We start from the raw sequence: 20,546 nt of genomic DNA, 5'->3' as shown, positions 1-20,546 counted from the left end.
CCACACACAAACTTGTCCCTTAAGGTATCTGCCAGTCCCGCTCCAAGCTGGCAGTGTTTCGATAGTTTGCGCAGTTCTGTTAAATAATCAGCATTGCTTTCATCCTTATGCTGGTTCCGTTTGTGAAACTTGAATCTTTCTGCTATCAGCAGCGGTGTGGGGTTTAAATGTTCCTTTAGTATCGTTACTATGTCTTCAAAACTCTTTTCCATTGGCTTCGTTGGCGTTACTAGATTGCGTAATAAACCATATGTCTTTGCACCCATTAAATTTAACAATACTGACGCTTTCTTATCATCTGACACCTCATTTGCCTTGCAGTATATCTCTATTCGTTCGACATATGTAGTCCAATCTTCGACTTCATTGTCAAATGCGGTGATACTGCCACTCTACGGCATTTTGGGTGTGGTTTAAAATGGCGTCTCCCAATGGCTTAAAATGGCGTCTCCCGCGCTTTCCTTCCTCCCCCGCTGCTGCCAACGCCGCTCCCGGCGGTTCTCGTGGCAATGGCGGCGCCTCGTGGGTTTCTGCGCGTCTCTCTCTCCCTCTCTTCGACGCTGCTTGGCCCCTGAACAACGGCTGCGTCCTGTGCGCTCTGCCCTATCTCTCTCTCCCCCGTCGACGCTGCTCGGCCCCTGAACACCAGCTGTGCTCTGTGCGCTCTGCCCTCTCTCTCTCTCTCCCCCGTCGACGCTGCTCGGCCCTTTGCTGTGCCGCTCGGTCGGGTTCTAGCCCGCCGCTGTCCGGGAAGGGTCTGCGCACTACCTGTTGCCAGCCCGTTTCGCTGGACCACCTCGACTGGAAAGCCAAGCCTGGCTCTCGACAGCCTCCCCCGCAATTCTCGAGTCTCTGCTGGATGACTGGGCGGTTGCCCGTGGTCGACGCCCGAGTCTCTGGCCTTGACCTCCAATCCACTGATCTCCAGGAACGAATCCCGGGGAGGTGATGCAGAGTTGCAGGTAGGTTCGAACTTGCCTTGTCGCCAATGTTGTGTCTGTGTATAATAAGACACAGACTGCAGGAGAACGGTATAACAGGTGTTTACTCAACGTGACTCACACGGGAACTGCCTGTACAGATTACTACTCAATGCTATATACAGGTGTGGTCACTGCCGGTACTACATTATACATGAGCTGTAAAATGTAGTTCCCCCCTTAAAGGTATATACATTACACTTGGCAGTCATTCCAATACACCATATAATTGCATGTGTGTAGGAAAGAGTTTTCTTTCGAAGGCTGAGCAACTGAAGTCAACATCTCTGTCCTCCTCAGCAGAGCTAAGAGCAGAGCTTGTCCTCCAGCAAGCTATCACTAGGGCTGTCCTTTCCACTAGTCCCTGCTCACTCATATTGAGTGCTTCATCAAGTGCCTACCCCTGTAACTCACTGTCTAATCAATCCAAGGTGCCAATATCTGTGATGGTGATTGGGAGGGATGGAGCGCTTGACTGTTCATTTTCCAGAGGATAGTCCTCCTCCAAATCCTTCTCAATGGGGTCAAGGTGCTGTGAGGGACCTAGAGAAAGGGATACGAATTAGCATGGCACAGGCAGGCTAGACATTAGCAGATGACAGACTTCATTATGCAGCATAAAACTGTTAAGCTGCTTGAATGTGCAATTGTTTGAGGTGAATAAAAGGGTACCAATAATAGGCAGACACTTAGCTCAATTAAATCCTCAGCCTCGCCATCTCCCAAAATTTGGCACTGTTGCTAAGTTAATGATGTCCAGGCCTGCCTGCTCCATTTCACTCAGGACCTGGATGTTGGGTAGTCCTCCCCTTAATGTGAACCGTTTTATCTGGCAGAAGGGGAGAGAGTTAGTGAGTGGTTATTGAGAAGGAAAGGGCACATGTGTGGCACTACTTCATGTAGTGCTTATGCTGAGTGTGTGAAGAAACAAACAGCAAGTAGAATGGGGAGGTGTTCAATAGAAAGAAAGCGGCTGGAGTGTGACGTGAAGAGGGAGTGATCAGAGGAATTCCGTGTTCAGCAAATACAACCATCTGAGAACAGAATGCTGCTAGTGACTGCTGTGAAGGCAGCATGCAAAAGGTGAGTTTGTGTTTGGAATGAGAATAAGAAGTGATACAGTGTTCCTTTGTGATTGGTGGAGAAGGAGGTGATGCAAGGGAGGGAAGTGTTTAGAGCTCTAGGAGCAGGGGAAAAGGACTGTTGACAGGTATTATATAGAGAGATGGAGAAATGAAGAGCTATACTCACCCTCGCTGCTCTGGTCAGGACATTGAAGCGTTTCCTGCATTGTATCCCGGTCCTGGGGGTGATGCTATTGGAATTGACCATCTATGCTCCCTTTCTCCAGGCCTGCTGTATGCTGGTCTTTGGATTCTTCTCCCCATTAGAGAGAAAAATAACAACACTCCTTGCCCTCACCTTTTCCACCAATAACTCCAGGAAGGCACCAGAGAATCTGTGGGTAGCCTTGTGACTCATTTCTTCCTTACAGAAGCAGCCGAAACAAATATGCCAGAAGTGAATGCAACCTCCCTTTAAGAGGTGCGTTCACGATTTATGGGCCTCTGGAGGCCCAATGCAAACCCCGCCCTCAACATGGGTGGGCTGCAATCGAGTGGGCAGCCTGCCAATTGATGCAAACGAGGCCCATTCTTAAAATCAACCAGGCCCCACACTGCTGATGTCAGGTTGGTGTGCTACTCACCCTGGCTCCCGCCAGCCCAAAACCAGCTCCCAGTTAAGATTCCTCCTTTTATTCCATTTCCATAGTTACTGCCTAACTAACGCTGAACATAAATCATGTCCATATAAACGTTGCTTGTGGTAAAGGTCGAGGTTGATTTAAAGCACCCAAAAACTATTATGAAAAGATTGTAAAAAGCTTATATCTCAGCATATTTTGATTTCTTTTTTTCCATGGTTGACTGCTTCACCATCTACCTTTGTGCCTCTTATTCTGCTTTGGCACGAGTACAAAACAGGATTTTTGGTAAAATCACTGGCAGAAGGAAATATATCCCTTGGGGATCTGAAAACTTTTTTTTAGAAAAGTGTTGACCCAGGGAGACCATCATTTCTCTGGATGCACCAATAATCAAATGGTTAATATAGTCCTTTACAAAAAACAGTATATTGTGAAGAGCCAAAAATAAAATGGAATTTATAGTGTACAGGATTCACACTGCTAGCTCTCCCCAGTCCAGAAACTACTAGCTTTGAAAAGAACCGTCAAAGATTGCTGAGAGGAGTCTTTAATAGGGTGGGTGAAAACCTGCTGCGCTTGAAGTTTTCATAACATACATTTTGCAGAGATGAATTTATCTGTATGCGTGCCACAAATAACAGGAATTATATTATTGGCTTAGTTAGCAGCCATCCAGATTTATATTAACTATTAGTAAATGTTGATAGAGATATTACAGGGTATCTCAACTTTTAAATAAGAAAATATAATTTTAAAAGTTTACTTATTTTCATACTTACTGCACTTTTTCCATTGCCTCTAGGTGCTGGGCAAATAAACCTCTAGATTGACTACCATCTGCCCGAGGACTTGTTACAGTTTGACCAGTTGCTTCGTTATTGTTTTTATTATAGTTGATAGACTCTTTGGTAGTAGGAATTGAATCTTGCTCTGCATAAAGATGGCTTAACTGAACAGAAGTGTTCTGAAGTAATTTTTCTTTAAATATGCCTATCAAATCCTTATGATTGGACTTGCACCGAAGTTGTAATCCATATTCATTATGACAGTTATTAAGGGTCTCTTCAGTACTGCTTTCAGCTACCAAATCCTTTGTTTGTTGCTGTGATTCTTTAATATCAGCACTTTTAATCGGTTCTGTTATTTTGCTAGTTGAAATTGTTGGGGTAGAAAGGTTATCCTGAATACTCATTTGGTTAAGATATGCAGCTGTAGTGCTCTGTTCTCCAGCATCTGAACAATATTGATTTGCCATGGCGTTGTCCCCAGCAGAGGAAGCTACACCAAAATGCAAGCGTAAAATGAAAGAATTAATTTCAGTTTCTTCAGTGTCAGCGTCATAAAGCTCACTTTTAAAGCTCTTAATCCCTGGTTTGTAATAGTTACATTCGCTTGTCTGGCTAATGTCTTTGGAGAGCAGACTCCCACATGGTGAGGCACCAAGTGATGCTTTGTGATTTGGGTCTTGTACCGATGGAATTTGAAAACCTAAACTTTCATTAGTTGACAAAGCTGGTGAATTGGTTGTTAAAATGTTGAGGTCTTTATAAGAAGTCTCTACATAGTTAATATTTGAACAGTGGTCATTTTCATCTTGTGCAGCCATCTGCACTTTAATTCTATTATTCAAAATAAGATCTTGATTGTGACACAGCTGTTTCTTGTCAAGGAATAAATCTGGTGAAACATTCTGAGTTTTATCAAGATGGTCATGTGATACAGTCACCCAGTTTCCAAAATGAATGATCGGTGGTGCTGAAACCTCAACTTTCTGACAGGGATCAGCTGGTGAAACCTCCATTTCAGCAAAGCGGTGGTTACATGAGATTGTCATTTCTTCATCGGCAGGAAGTGCGACTTTTGAGAGTGGCCTCTCCATGGAAGGAAGGTTACCTGAAACAGTCACTAAATCTTCAGAAATGCAGTCAGTGGACATAGTTACATTAGTGGTAATATTACACACCTGCTCATCTTCCGTTATCCTTTTTATTGAAGACTGGGAGTTCAAATGGGCATCAATATTTCTGCTAGATTGAAACAAAGTGGTATCTCCAGCTTTAGTAGCTTTTAAATCTAAAGCAAGAGACAAATTACTGTTCATTAATGAATGCTGTGAAATAGCAACATTGTCATCTTGGTGAAAAGTTGAAAAAGTGTGTTGCTTTTTATTCCATGGAGTGTTTTTGGAGCCGGGTGATAAATGATTTGGGTTCTCTTGGCCACTATCAATATTGTTTCGGGAATATGATGTTTCTGTGGGGTTAGCTCCTGATGAATGGATGACGATGCAATCTTCTTCTATACTCCACTGTGAACTGTTTTCATTGCTGTCTTCCGCCCTTGGGCTAACACTTTGATCTTGAAAAAACAGGAATTCTTGAACATTCTCTCTTCCACTTCCTTCGCCCTTTGCCACTTCACAGAAGGAATCTTGATTACCATCAGTCTGATTTTGTTTATCATTCATGCTTTGGCAGTCAGATAATGAATCACAACTACTACGGCATTCATTCTGTTCATACGACCTTTGGACAGTACTCTGCAGTGAGGAAATATACTCATTTTCCTCATCAGTCATTCCAATTTTAGGTTGATAGAATTGCCTGAAAAGCTCCTTCAAGGGTTGATAGCCAAGTTTCTTTTGCAGCAATGGTGGCTGCTGAAGTTGTTGGAGTTGCTGATGATAAAGACGCAAGTGTCTTTCCCGTTCCTTTTGCAGAAAGTGCCCGTCCACTGTTGACTCTGGATTCTTGTGACACTCACTTTCAAAACTTGCAGCAATATTTTCTTTATTGGGTGAATAATTTTTTGTTACCTGTTCAGTAAAGTGAAGCCTGTTTCTTGAAATGATTTCTTTTTGAATGGGATAAACTGCTTGAACTTTCACATTTCTAGTTACACTAAATTGATTTTCTGGAATCAAATTATTCCTGTGTCCATATTGCATTCTTCTGGATGCTTCAGATTTGGGGTTATTCAGAAAGCCCTCTTTTGTAATACCGCTCTTATCGGTTGGACCCTCATCCTTCTTTGTATTCTTGTTGACATCCAAGGATCCTTTCTTAAACATTTCCTTAATGGGTGTAGTGTGACTAAGCCACACGTTTTTTGAGCTGGCCCGGGAAAGGCCATTTTTATTTACTATTCTTGGTGTGGAACAGAGAAGAACATTGGGAGGATGATAAACTGATGATGATGATGATTTAGGCTGCATTGTATTTTCAGTCACACAATGAGATTGTTGAATTCTCAGCTTCATCTTTTTCACTACTGATTTTTCTCTCCATGTTTTACAAGGTGTTTCTTTCGTACGCTTTGGAGATGGACTTCGAACTCCTTGACATCTAGTATAAATTGGGCTAGGTGTTTTGGCTCCGCTCTTTAATTCTTTTACCCTGAAAACGTTAACAGTCAAATTAGCTAAAAAGATATGATGCTAATTTTAAAAAAGCAAAAGAAAAGATTCAATAAATCTATCTAATTCTAAAGCTTTCAAAACATTAAATACATTAAAAATGTAAAAGTAAGTCAACTATCATCTTTCATGCAGATTTAATTTATTCCTCTTATTCAGGATGTTTTAATTATTTATTGAACTGGCCAATTTCCCCTCCCTAACCCAGGGGCACCAATAGCCCTGTAACACTATCCCTGCCGAGACCCGCTAACTCAGCACTGGTCTATATGGCTAGCTATGCACTGGATAAACTTGCTAAGCCATTAGGCATAGCTATCCAGATGGCCATGTCTCTTTCTGCTGGTACTACAAGACCCCATTAACAATTAGTCAGAAAGCCCAAGAGAGAGAAAAACAGTCCTGGAATTTTATGCATGTCTTAATTTTACACATTATTAAATCTAGATACTGGGTGGTATACAAGAACATAAGAAATAGAAGCGGCAATAGGCCATACAGCCCTTTGAGCCTGCTCCGCCATTCAATAAGATCATGGCTGATCTTCTACCTCAAGTCCACCTTCCCGCACTATCCCTATATCCCTTGATTCCCTCAGTATCCAAAAATTTATCGATCTCTGTCTTGAAAATACTTAATGACTGAGCATCCACAGTCCTCTGGGGTAGAGAATTACAAAGATTCACAACCCTTTGAATGAAGAAATTTCTCCTCATCTCAGTCCTAAATGGCCAACCCTTATTCTGAGACTGTGACCTCGAGTTCTAGACTTTCCAGCCAGGGGAAACATCCTCCCAAGATGAATTTGCACATAACCTTTTACTTCTGGAACCTAGATTCAAATCCAGCCGGTCTTTCTAAAAAGATCCTACAGTTCCCCAATCACAGCATCCAACTGTTTCTTAAATTATTCCAGGGTTGTCACCTCCACCACATTACCTGTAAGTCAGTTCTATGTGTTGGATCACTCTTTGTGTGAAGAAGAACTACGTGACATAAGAACATAAGCAATAGGAGCAGGAGTAGGCCATTCGGCTCCTCAAGCCTGCTCCGCCATTCAATAAGATCATGGCTGATCTTCTACCTCATCTCCACTTTCCTGCACTATTCCCATATTCCCTTGGTTCCCTTAATATTCAAAAATCTATCGATCTCTGTCTTGAATATACTCAACAACTGAGCCTCCACAGTCCTCTGGCATAGAAAATTCCAAAGATTCACAACCCATTGAATGAAGACATGTCTCCTCATCGCAGTCCTAAATGGCCAACCCTTTATTCTGAGACTGTTACCCCTGGTTCCAGACTCCCCAGCCAAGGAGAACACCCTCCCTGCATCTACCCTGTCAAGCCCTGTATGAATTTTGTATGTTTCAGTGACATCAGCCCTAACCTCAGTAAAAGCTTTTTGAGAAGTTACAATTAAGCCACTATCCCACAGATTCCTTTGTGCAATTTTCCTTCATCTTAATACAACAGTTGTAGTAAAAGAAGATGCAACTTGCTGCTCACCTGTCCGCATAGCGTAAAGTGTTCAGTGTGTGTTCTGTGGCTATGTGGCTAGGTGAAATATTAGCGATCATACAGGTCTTAGAATTCCCAATAAATGAGTCTTTCAATACCTTAAAAAATGCACATATATATTTAGGGACAACTAAAATTTTGTATTTACATTTGAAAAAAATATAATTAAGCGAAGTGCAATTGCAGTCTAAAATCATTCAATTAATGAAGTACAAGAAGATTTTTTAGATCAGCTGTTTGCTTCTTTAAGCCTATCACTACATACACACTTGCATATATAAGACTATAACTTTAGGTCACTGTTGGGGTTGACAGTGTATGAGGGGAGGGAAGTATCATCTTATACACGAGTCAATGCAATGAATGGTACTGGAGCTCACTCAGGGGAGTGCATTCATCCGCTCCAGGCTCAATTCCACACTCCTGTCTTTTCTGGCTTCTCCACTACTCGTTGCTTTTATCTGGCTCCCAGTCTCCCAATCCTCTCTCTCAGACTCCCATTTCCCTGCTCTGTCTGTGCACAGCTGTAGCATGTAGAACAGTCAGCATACATAAATGTCAAATTTTCTGGTATCTAGGAAGCCATGGTGACTAATTGGGCATCTTAAATGCAGGGAGAGATGCAGAAAGGTTGAGGGGTTTAGAAAAGGAGTTCTAAAGAGTAGAAGTGACACATCTGAAGACTGCCACCAATAGTGGAGCAGGGGGAGGAGGAAATGCACAGGAGGCCAGAATCAGAAGACCGGAGGACACAGGAGGCAATGCAAGTCTCGAGAAGGTTGTGGAAGTAGGATGGAGCAACGTCCTGGAGGCATTTGTAGATAAGGATTTGGATTTTGGTTTGTTAGGGGACAGGTAGCCAATGTAGATCAGTGAGGATGGGATGTTGGGTAAGCAGGGCTTACTGCAGGACATGATGTAGGCAGCAGTGTTTTGAACCTTATGGAGGGTGGAAGTCAGAAAGCTGGCAAGGAAAGCATTGGATAAATCAAGTCCAGAGGTGATGAGGGTGTGGGAAAAAGTTTTACTGAGAATGGAGATAAGGTGGGGATGGTGGTAGACAATGTTACAAAAGAATAAGTCTTAGAGATGGATAGCATATGGAGTTTGAAACAGAACTCTGGGTTGAAGAGAATGCTGAAGTTATGCCTAGTCTAAACAAACACTTGGAGGAAGAAGGGGTCTGTGGCAAACATGTGGAGTTCTTGGCAGTGGCTGAAAACCGTGGCTTTGGGCTTCATAATGTTCAATTGGAGGAAATTTTGGCTCATCCACAACTTAATGTCAAACAGGCAGCCCGATAGCAGAAAGGAAGTCATGGTCTTTAGGGGAGTAGGTGTGATCATACATATGAAAGTTGGCCTCTTGCTTATGGATGAAGTGACAGAAGATATAGATGAGGAGCAGGAAGGGGGCGAGGATGAATTCTTGGTGAACTGCACAGGGGACCATGCAGGAGCGGAAGGAAAAGCCATCACTAGAGATGCATTGCCTGCATTGGGACATAGAAACATAGAAGATAGGAGCAGGAGTAGGCCATTCGGCCCCTCGAGCCTGCTCCACCATTTAATGAGATCATGGCTGATCATCCAAATTCAGTACCCTGTCCCTGCTTTCTCCACAAATCTCTTGATCCCTTTAGCCTTAAGAAATATATCTAACTCCTGCTTGAATATATTTAATGAATTGGCCTCAACTTCCTTTTGTGGTAGAGAATTCCACAGGTTCACCACTCTCTGGGTGAAGAAATTCCTCATTTCTGTCCTAAATGGCTTACCCCTTATCCTTAGACTGTGACCCTGGTTCTGGACTCCTCCGCCATCGGGACCATCCTTCCTGCATCTAGTCTGTCTAGACCTGTTAGAATTTTATAAGTTTCAATAAGATCCCCTCTCATTCTTCTAAACTCCAGCGAATATAAGCCCAATCGACCCAATCTCTCCTCATACGTCATTCCTGCCATCCCAGGTATCAGCCTGGTGAATCCTCACTAAACTCCTTCCATGGCAAGAACATCCTTCCTCAGATAAGGCAGCCAAAACTGCACACAATACTCAAGGTGTGGTCTCACCAAGGCCCTGTACAACTGCAGCAAGACATCCTTGCTCCTGTACTCGAATCCACTCGCTACGAAGGCCAACACACCATTTGCCTTCTTAGCCGCCTGCTGCACCTGTATGCTTACCTTCAGCGACTGGTGCACAAGGACACCCAGGTCTCGTTGCACTTCCCCTTCTCCCAATCTATTGCCGTTCAGATAATAATCTGCCTTCCTGTTTTTGCCACCAAAGTGGATAACCTCGCATTTATCCACATTATACTGCATCTGCCCAATCACCCAACCTGTCCAAATCATACTGGAGTTTCTCAGCATCCTCCTCACAGCACACATGCCCACTCAGCTGTGTCGTCTGCAAACTTGGAGATATTACATCTAGTTCCCTCGTCTAGATCATTAATATATATTGTGAATAGCTGGGGTCCTAGCACCGATCCCCGCGGTACCCCACTAGTCACTGTCTGCCACTCGGGAAAAGACCCGTTTATTCCAACTCTTTGCTTCCTGTCTGCCAACCAGTTCTCTATCCAAGTCAGTACCTTACCCCCAATCCCATGTGCTTTAACTTTACACGCTAATCTCTTATGCGGGACCTTATCAAAAGCCTTCTGACAGTCCAAATACACCACATCCACTGGTTCTCCCTTATCTATTCTACCAGTTACATCCTCAAAAATTCCAGTAGATCAGTCAAGCACGATTTACCTTTTGTAAATCCATGTTGACTTTGTCCGATCCTGTCACTCTTTTCCAAGTGCTCTGCTATTACATCTTTTATAATGGACTCCAGCATTTTCCCCACTACCGATGTCAGGCTTACCGGTCTATATTTCCCCGCTTTCTCTCTACCACCTTTTTTGAATAGTGGGGTTACATTAGCTACCCTCCAACCCATGGGAACTGTTCCAGAGTCTATAGAATTTTGGAAGATGACCAGCAATGCATCTGCTATTTCTAGGGCCACTTCCTTAAGTACCCTAGGATGTAGATTATCAGGCCCTGGGGATTTATCGGCCTTCAATTCCATCAATTTCCCTAACACCATTTCCCTACAAATACTGATTTCATTCAGTTCCTCCCTCTCATTAGACCTTATGTTCCCTGACATCTCTGGGAGGTTATTTGTGTCCTCCTTTGTGAAGACAGAACCAAAATATGTATTTAATTGGTTTGTCATTTCTTTGTTCCCCATTATAAATTCCGCTGATTCTGACTGCAAGGGACCTACGCTTGACTTCACCAATCTTTTTCTCTTCACATATCTATAGAAGCTTTTACAGTCACTTCTTATGTTCCCTGCAAGCTTACTCATAGTCTATTTTCCCCCTCTTAAAAATAGTCCCTTTGTCCTCCTTTGCTGAATCCTAAACTGCTCCCAATCCTCAGGTTTGCTGCTTTTTCTGGCCAATTTATATGTCCTCTCCTTGGATCTTATGCTATCCCTAATTTCCCTTGTTAGCCACAGTTGAGTCACCTTCTTTGTTTTATTTTTATGCCAAACAGGGATGAACAAATTCTGTAGTTCATCCATGCGATCTTTAAATGTTTGCCATTGCCTATCCACTGTCAACCCTTTAAGTAACGTTCCCCAATCCATCCTAGCCAACTCGCGCCTCATACCATCGTAGTTTCCTTTATTTAAATTCAGGACCCTAGTCTCTGAGTCAACTACTTCACTCTCCATCTTAATGAAGAATTCTATCATATTATGATCGCTCCGCCCCAAGGGGCCTCACACAACAAGATTGCTAATTAATTCTTTCTCATTACATAATACCCAGTCTAAGATGGCCTGATCTCTAGTTGGTTCCTTGACATATTGGTCCAGGAAACCATCCCGTATACACTCCAGGAATTCCTCCTCCACAGTATTGTTAACTAATTTGGTTAGCCCAATCTATATGTAGATTAAAGTCACCCATAATAACTGCTGTGCCCTTATTGCACACGTCTCTAATTTCCCGTTTAATGCCATCCCCAACCTCAGCATTACTGTTTGGGGGTCTATATACAACTCCCACTAACGTTTTCTGCCCCTTGGTATTTCTCAGCTCTACCCATACAGATTCCACATCATCAGAGCTAATATCCTTCCTTACAGGGACAGGGAGGAGTGGAACTATGCAAGGGCTGTCCCAGAGGTGGACCATAAAGGATGCTACAGAGAAGGATGGTTGAATGCTGTGGAGAAATCAGACGTCAAAGAGGGAAAACATACTGCAGTCACAGTAAGAGAAGTTGCCGTTTTGAGTAGGGCGGTCTCGGTGTTAAGAGCATAAATGTTTTTTTTTAAAAACTTGCTTGGTAAATATGCTCTTTGCAAGAGCTATAATACAATTTGTATTTCTCACTATTACAGTAACAAAGCAGCATTCTTTACATCCAACAAGGAAAATATATTTATATTTTTTGCTGTCCAAGTAGGACATTACAGATAGTTGTATTGTACTTCACGAGAAATTTTGTTTTAACTCATTTTTGCCTGACAAAAACTGACATCTTGAAATAGAGAGATGCAAACAGTAATTAAATAGGGAATGAAAATCAGAGGGGAAGGGGGAAAATAATACTTTCTGTATAAAGTACATATCATAATCTTGCTGTTAATAATTGTATAGATTATTATACAAAGGGGGAGGAGTGATTCTGATTCTTTACTGATTTGATCCCAGAGTATTTCTGAACAGCAAATTTATATTCAGCACCAAGACCAATCTACTTATATTTATAATAACTAACTACAAGATAGTCACTAATAAATCCAATAGGGAATTCAGGAGAAACTTCTTTACCCAGAGAGTGGTTAGAAACATAGAAGATAGGAGCAGGAGTAGGCCATTCGGCCCCTCGAGCCTGCTCCGCCATTCAATGAGATCATGGCTGATCATCCAAACTCAGTACCCTGTCCCTGCCTTCTCCCCATATCCCTTGATCCCTTCAGCCTTAAGAAATATATCTAAACTCCTTCTTGAATATATTTAATGAATTCACCTCAACTGTCTTCTGTGGTAGAGAATTCCACAGGTTCACCACTCTCTGGGTGAAGAAATTCCTCCTCATCTCTGTCCTAAATGGCTTACCCCTTATCTTTAGACTGTGACCCCTGGTTCTGGACTCCTCTGCCATCGGGAACATCCTTCCTGCATCTAGTCTGTCTAGTCTTGTTAGAATTTTATAAGTTTCAATGAGATCCCCTCTCATTCTTCTAAACTCTAGCGAATATAAGCCTAATCGACCCAATCTCTCCTCATACGTCATTCCTGCCATCCCAGGTATCAGTCTGGTGAATCTTCGCTGCACTCTCTCCATGGCAAGAACATCCTTCCTCAGATAAGGCGGCCAAAACTGCACACAATACTCAAGGTCTGGTCTCACCAAGGCCCTGTACAACTGCAGAAAGACATCCTTGCTCCTGTACTCGAATCCTCTCGCTATGAAGGCCAACATACAATTTGTCTTCTTAACCTCCTGCTGCACCTGCATGCTTACCTTCAGCGACTGGTCTACAAGGACACCCAGGTCTCGTTGCACTTCCCCTTCTTCCTGACTATTGCCGTTCAGATAATAATCTGCCTTCCTGTTTTTGCCACCAAAGTGGATAACCTCGCATTTATCCACATTATACTGCATCTGCCATACATCTGCCCAATCACGCAACCTGTCCAAATCATACTGGAGTTTCTCGGCATCCTCCTCACAGCACACACACCCACCCAGCTTTGTGTCATCTGCAAACTTGGAGATATTACATCTAGTTCCCTCGTCTAGATCATCATTTATATATATTCTGAATAGCTGGGGTACTAGCACCGATCCCTGCGGTACCCCACTAGTCACTGACTGCCACACGGAAAAAGAGCCGTTTATTCCAACACTTTGCTTCCTGTCTGCCAGCCAGTTCTCTATCCAAGTCAGTACCTTGCCCCAATCCCATGTGCTTTAACTTTACACGCTAATCTGTTATGCGGGACCTTATCGAAAGCCTTCTGAAAGTCCAAATACACCACATCCACTGGTTCTCCTTTATCTATTCTACCAGTTACATCCTCAAAAAATTCCAGTAGATTAGTCAAGCACGATTTACCTTTTGTAAATCCATGTTGACTTTGTCCGATCCTGTCACTGTTATCCAAATGCTCTGCCATTACATCTTTTATAATGGACTCTAGCATTTTCCCCACTACCGATGTCAGGCTTACCGGTCTATAATTCCCCGTTTTCTCTCTACCACCTTTTTTGAATAGTGGGGTAACATTAGCTACCCTCCAATCCATGGGAACTGTTCCAGAGTCTATAGAATTTTGGAAGATGACCAGCAATGCATCTACTATTTCTAGGGCCACTTCCTTAAGTACCCTAGGTTGCAGATTATCAGGCCCTGGGGATTTATCAGCCTTCAATCCGGTTGAGTCACCTTTTTTGTTTTATTTTTATGCCAAACAGGGATGAACAAATTCTGTACTTCATCCATGCGATCTTTAAATGTTTGCCATTCCATACCCACCGTCAACCCTTTAAGTAACATTTCCCAATCCATCCTACCCAACTTGCGCCTCATACCATCGTAGTCTCCTTTATTTAGATTCAGGACCCTAGTCTCTGAGTCAACTACTTCACTCTCCATCTTAATGAAGAATTCTATCATATTATGATCGCTCCGCCCCAAGAGGCCTCGCACAACAAGATTGCTAATTAATCCTTTCTCATTACATAATACCCAGTCTAAGATGGCCTGATCTCTTGTTGGTTCCTCGACATATTGGTCCAGGAAACCATCCCGTATACACTCCAGGAATTCCTCCTCCACAGTATTGTTACTAATTTGGTTAGCCCAATCTATATGTAGATTAAAGTCACCCATGATAACGGCTGTGCCCTTATTGCACGCGTCTCTAATTTCCCGTTTAATGCCATCCCCAACCTCGGCATTACAGTTTGGGGGGTCTGTATACAACTCCCACTAATGTTTTCTGCCCCTTGGTATTTCTCAGCTCTACCCATACAGATTCCACATCATCAGAGCTTCCTTACTATTGTGTTAATCTCCTCTTTAACCAGCAATGCTACCCCACCTCCTTTTCCTTTTTGCCTGTCTTTCTTGAATATTGAATACCACTGGATGATGAGTTCCCAGCCTTGGTCACCCTGGAGCCATGTTTCCGTAATCCCAATCATATCATATCCATTTACATCTATTTGCGCAGCTAATTCATCCACCTTATTACAAATGCTCCTCGCATTAAGACACAAAGCCTTCAGGCTTGTTTTTTTAACACTCTTAGACCTTTTAGAACTATTATTTACTGTGGCCATGTTTGATTTAAACCCTTGACTTCTCTGCCTGCCACTTTTGCTTTTCTCCTTCCTGTCTTTTGCTTCTATCCTCGTTTCCCTTTCCTCTGTCTCCCTGCACAGGTTCCCAGCCCCCTGCCATTTTAGTTTAAACCCTCCCCAACAGCACTAGCAAACACTCCCCCTAGGACATCGGTCCCGGTCCTACCCAGGTGCAAACCGTCCAGTTTGTACTGATCCCACCTCCCCCAGAACCGGTTCCAATGTCCCAGGAATTTGAATCCCTCCCCCTTGCACCATTCCTCTAGCCACGTATTCATCTGAAATATCCTTCTATTTCTACTGATTAGCACGTGGCACTGGTAACAATCCTGAGATTACTACCTTTGAGGTCCTCTTTTTTAATTTACCTCCTAACTCCCTATATTCAGCTTTTAGGACCTCGTCCCAGTTTTTACGTATATCGTTGGTACCTATATGCACCACGATAACTGGCTGCTCACCCTCCCCCTCCAGAATGCTCTGCAGCCGCTCCGAGACATCCTTGACCCTTGCACCAGGGAGGCAACATACCATCCTGGAGTCTCGTTTACGGCCGCAGAAACTCCTATCTATTCCCCTTACAATAGAATCCCCTATTATTATAGCTCTCCCACTCTTTTTCCTCCTATCCTGTGCAGCAGAACCACCCACGGTGCCAGGAAGTTGGCTGCTGCTGCCTTCCCCCAATAAGCCATCCCCCCCAACAATATCCAAAGCGGTATATCTGTTTGAGAGGGGGATGGCCACAGGGGACCCCTGCACTACCTGCCTGCGCCTACTAATCTGCCTGCCGGTCACCCATTCCCTTCCTGCCTGTGCAGCCTTTACCTGCGGTGTGACCAACTGATTAAACGTGATATCCACGAACTCGCTACTACAATGAGTAGTTGAGGCGAATAGCATAGATGTGTTTAAGGGGAAACTAGATAAACACACGAGGCAAAAAGGAATAGAAAGTTATGCTGATAGGGTTGGATGAAGAGGGATGGGAGGAGGTTTGTGTGGAGCATAAACACTGGCATAGACCAGTTGGGGCAAATGCTTGTTTCTGTGCTATGCTATATAATTCTGTGCCATGTAATTCTATGTAAATTTAAAGCATTAAATCCCACAGGAAGAATAGACCGTGTGGTAAAGAAAGAACTTGCATTTCTAGAGTATCTTTCCTGACCTCATGACCTCCCAAAGCAATTCACAGCTAATGAAGTATTTTTGATGTGGAGTCACTGTTGCACTATACTAGTTCCCTACTACTGACTTACAGTAGTTAGGAAAATGCTAGAATCTATTATTTAGGACGTGGTAACAGGGCACTTCGAAAATAATATGATTGGGCAGAGTCAACACGGATTTATGAAAGGGAAACCATGTTTGATGAATCTGTTAGAATTTTTTGAGGTTGTAACTAGCAGAATAGAAAAGGGGGAACCAGTGGATGTGCTGTATTTGGATTTTCAGACGGCATTCAATAAGGTGCCACACAAGAGGTTATTAAACAAAATTAGGGCTCATGGGATTGGGGGTAATATACTAGCATGGATTGAGGATTGGTTAACGGACAGAAAACAGAGAGTAGGGTAAAGCGGGTCATTTTCGAGTTGGCAGGCTGTAACTAGTGGGGTACTGCAGGGATCAGTGCTTGGACCTCAGCTATTCACAATCTACATCAATGATTTGGATGAGGGACCAAATGTATTATATCCAAGTTTGCTGATGATACAAAGCTAGGTGAGAATGTAAGTTGTGAAGAGGATGCAGAGAGGCTTCAAGGGGATATGGACAGGCTAAGTGAGTGGGCAAGAACATGGCAAATGGAATATAATGTGGAGAAATGTGAAGTTATCTACTTTGGTAGGAAAAATAGAAAAGCGGGAGTATTTTTTAAATGATGAGAGACTGAGAAATGTTGGTGTTCAGAGGGACCTGGGTGTCCTTGTACACGAATCACTGAAAGTTAACATGCAGGTACAGCAAGCAATTTGGAAACCAAATGGTATGTTGGCCTTTATTAGAAGAGGATTTGAGTATAACAGTAAAGACATCTTACTGCAATTATATAGGGCCCTGATGAGACCACACCTGGAGTATGGTGTACAGTTTTGGTCTCCTTACCTAAGGAAGGATATACTTGCCATAGAGGGAGTGCAATGAAGATTCACCAGACTGGTTCCTGGGATGGGGGTATTGTCCTATAAGGAGAGACTGAGTAGACTAGGCCTATATTCTCTAGCGTTTAGAAGAATGAAAAGGCATCAAGGGGCATGGGGAGAGAGCGGCAATATTGTATTCAGATAGAGGATCAGCCATGATCATATTGAATGGCGGAGCAGGCTCGAAGGGCCGAATGGCCTACTCCTGCTCCTACTTTTCTATGTTTCTATGTCATTGAAAGATACAACATTCTTACAGGACTTGACAGGGTAGTTGCAGGGAGGATGTTTCCCCTGGCTGGGGGCTCTAGAACCAGGGGTCACAGTCTCAGAATAAGGGCACTTCTTACCATCCAGCACTCCCTCAGAACTGCACTGAAGAGTCATCCTAGATTATGCGCTCAAGTCTCTAGAGGGGGACTCCACAACCTTTTGACTCAAGGGCAAGCGTGCTACTTGTGAGCCAAGGGTGACACACAAGTAAGCTCTTTATTTTTCCTTTATTTAAAAGTTTAATCATTTATTCTTTTGAAAAAGAAATAGTCCTACATAATTATATTCTAGTTAGTGAGTTTTGATCACAATGGGGTGGTAATGTTTACTTTATTCACTCTTTTAAGGGAGCAGTTTTGCCTAAATCCCTAGGTATTGATAGAATAGGTAATATAATGATTCTCTCACCGACAATCAACATAGTTGTTCTGCACATTCTTAACGAAAAGAATTATCCATTCAAAAAAAAAGAATGCTCTTTTTGTTGCATTATTTTTGATCTGTGCAGGAGGAGAACGCTGCAGCTGCATATTCCTGCCTGGTTGCAGACAGACTCTATTTCCCACCATCACTTTGTGCAGGGACATACAGGATACATTCGTCACTTTAATGACCATGTATGATTATGCACAGTGGAGGAACTGAATTAATTCAGAGTGAACTACCCGACTAAACTCCTGGCTGCACACTGAAATGTAAGCAAACTGGCAATTGTCGCTGCCAAGTCATCCTTATGTTAAGAGCCCTGTTTTGTTGCACAATAGGATTTGATCAGGTAAACCACTTGTAGATTACAGGGGTATGTTTTATGGATTGATGCTCCCGGTGCAGTTTTATGTGATGGCAGCACATATCAGGAATTTAGACTTAAAGGTCAGCAACAACATTCGCTACAAGCTGCACGGTTACGCGGCTCTTTGCCACTTGGGACCGGCTTTTGCAATGTTAAAGTTCACGCATGCGCAAAACTGTTAAGGGGCCATCCACCCAAATAAATAATTATGGGGAATATTGGTCAGCACTCTAAGTTTGATAACTAGAAAATCCTGTATCGCACTGGTCTCTGCACTTGAATTCCTGATATGCATTACCATCGCGCAAAGTTCTACCCCTAGATCTGTTTTTTTGTCCTGCCACTGCTAAACGTACCACCTCAAAATGGCCTTCAAAAGATATGCCAGAGCCTCATAATCACTTCTTGTACCTGAAGTTCTCAAATTCATAGCCATGAGGATTGCTGCTTGCTATGTGGAAGCATGCGAGTACTGCAGGTGTGAATAAATTATGAAAGGCTTCCGAAAAGGGGAGCTAGTTCGGGTACAGTCGATGTACATTTCCACGAGGGGGAAAGGTAGGGCAACCAAAGCCAGAGCTCCTTGGATGACGAAAAGGATAGAGTAAGATGGAGCAGAAAAAGGACGCGTATGATGGAACAGGGATACCTTGCTGCAGCTGTACAGGGCACTGGTGAGACCACACCTCGAGTACTGTGTACAGTTTTGGTCGCCTCATCTGAGGAAGGATGTTCTTGCCATGGAGGGGGTGCAGCGGCGATTCACCAGGCTGATACCAGGAATGGCGGGAATGACCTATGAGGAGAGACTATGTAGTTTAGGGATGTACACACTGGAGTTTAGAAGATTGAGAGGGGACCTCATAGAAGTGTATAAAATTCTGACAGGTCTAGACAGACTGGATGCAGAAGGAATGTTTCCCTTGGCGGGTGAGAACAGAACTAGAGGACATAATTTAAGGATAAGGGCTAAACCATTTAGGACAGAGATGAGGGGGAATTTCTTCACTCAGAGAGTGGTGAACCTGTGGAACTCATTGCCACAGAGGGCAGTGTACGCCAGCTCATTAAATATATTTAAGAGGGAATTAGATATATTTCTACGGGCAAAAGGGGTTAAGGGTTACGGAGAGAAGGCGGGGACGGGATACTGAATTAAAGGATCAGCCATGATCTCATTAAATGGCGGAGCAGGCACGAAGGGCCGAATGGCCTACTCCTGCTCCTATCTTCTATGTATCTATGTATGATAGATGTCAGGTTGAGAATACAAGTGAGAACCAGGCTGAATATAGAAAGTTCAGAGGGGAAGTGAAAAAGGAAATAAAAGGGGCAAAGAGAAAGTACAAGAATAGATTGGCAGCTAACATAAAAGGGAATTTAAAAGTCTTCTATAGACATATAAATAGTAAATGGGTAGTAATTGGAGGGGTGGGGTCAATTAGGGACCAAAATGGAGACCTATGCATGGAGGCAGAAGGCATGGCTGAGGTACTAAATGAGTACTTGGCATCTGCCTTTACCAAGGAAGAGGATGCTGCCAAGGTCATAGAGAAAGAGGAGGTAGTGGAGATACTGGATGGGATAAAAATTGATACGTCGGAGGTACTAGAAAGGCTGGCTGTACTTAAAGTAAATAAGTCACCAGGACCAGATGGGATGCATCCTAGGATGCTGAGGGAAATAAAGGTGGAAATTGCAGAGGTACTGGCCATAATCTTCTAATCCTCCTTGGATACAGGGGTGGTGCCAGACGACTGGAGAATTGCAAATGTTACACCCTTGTTCAAAAAAGGGTGTAAGGATAAACCCAGCAACTACAGGCCAGTCAGTTTAACCTCGGTAGTGGAGAAGCTTTTAGAAACGATAATCAGGGACAAAATTAACAGTCACTTGGACAAGTGTGGATTAATTAAGGAAAGTCAGCACGGGTTTGTTAAAGGCAAATTGTGTTTAACTAATTTGATTGAGTTTTTTGATGAGGTAACAGAGAGGGTTGATGAGGGCAATGGGGTTGATGTGGTGTACATGGACTTCTAAAAGGCTTTCGACAAAGTGCCACATAATAGGCTTGCCAGCAAAGTTGAAGCCCATGGGATAAAAGGGACAGTGGCAGCATGGATATGAAATTGGCTAAGTGACAGGAAACTGAGGGTAGTGGTGAACAGTTGTTTATCGAACTGGAGGAAGGTACACAGTGGCATTCCCCCAGGGATCGGTACTAGGACCACAGCTTTTCTTGATATATATTAATGACTTAGACATGGGTGTACAGGGCACAATTTCAAAATTTGCAGATGACACAAAACTT

The 20,546-nt window shown here is 43.2% G+C and overlaps 1 protein-coding gene across 2 annotated transcripts in view; it reads right to left on the bottom strand.

Moving 5' to 3' along the window:
• LOC147123495 (kinesin-like protein KIF24) overlaps nucleotides 1-20,546 on the bottom strand; it is a 148,885-nt gene that overhangs the window by 16,902 nt on the left and 111,437 nt on the right. For both annotated transcript variants that reach the window (XM_085973765.1, XM_085973762.1), the window contains exons 10-11: nucleotides 7,615-7,724; nucleotides 3,468-6,083 (exon numbers count right to left, since the gene is read on the bottom strand). In XM_085973765.1, the coding sequence (XP_085829891.1) occupies nucleotides 3,468-6,083; nucleotides 7,615-7,724 (2,726 nt within the window). The remainder of the gene's footprint in view (nucleotides 1-3,467; nucleotides 6,084-7,614; nucleotides 7,725-20,546) is intronic.

Source organism: Somniosus microcephalus, chromosome 2, assembly GCF_052327205.1.
Source record: "Somniosus microcephalus isolate GS21.2 chromosome 2, FLI_Smic_1.0, whole genome shotgun sequence".
In the NCBI taxonomy this organism is placed as follows: Eukaryota; Metazoa; Chordata; class Chondrichthyes; order Squaliformes; family Somniosidae; genus Somniosus; species Somniosus microcephalus.
This window is presented reverse-complemented; position numbering and strand designations above follow the sequence as displayed.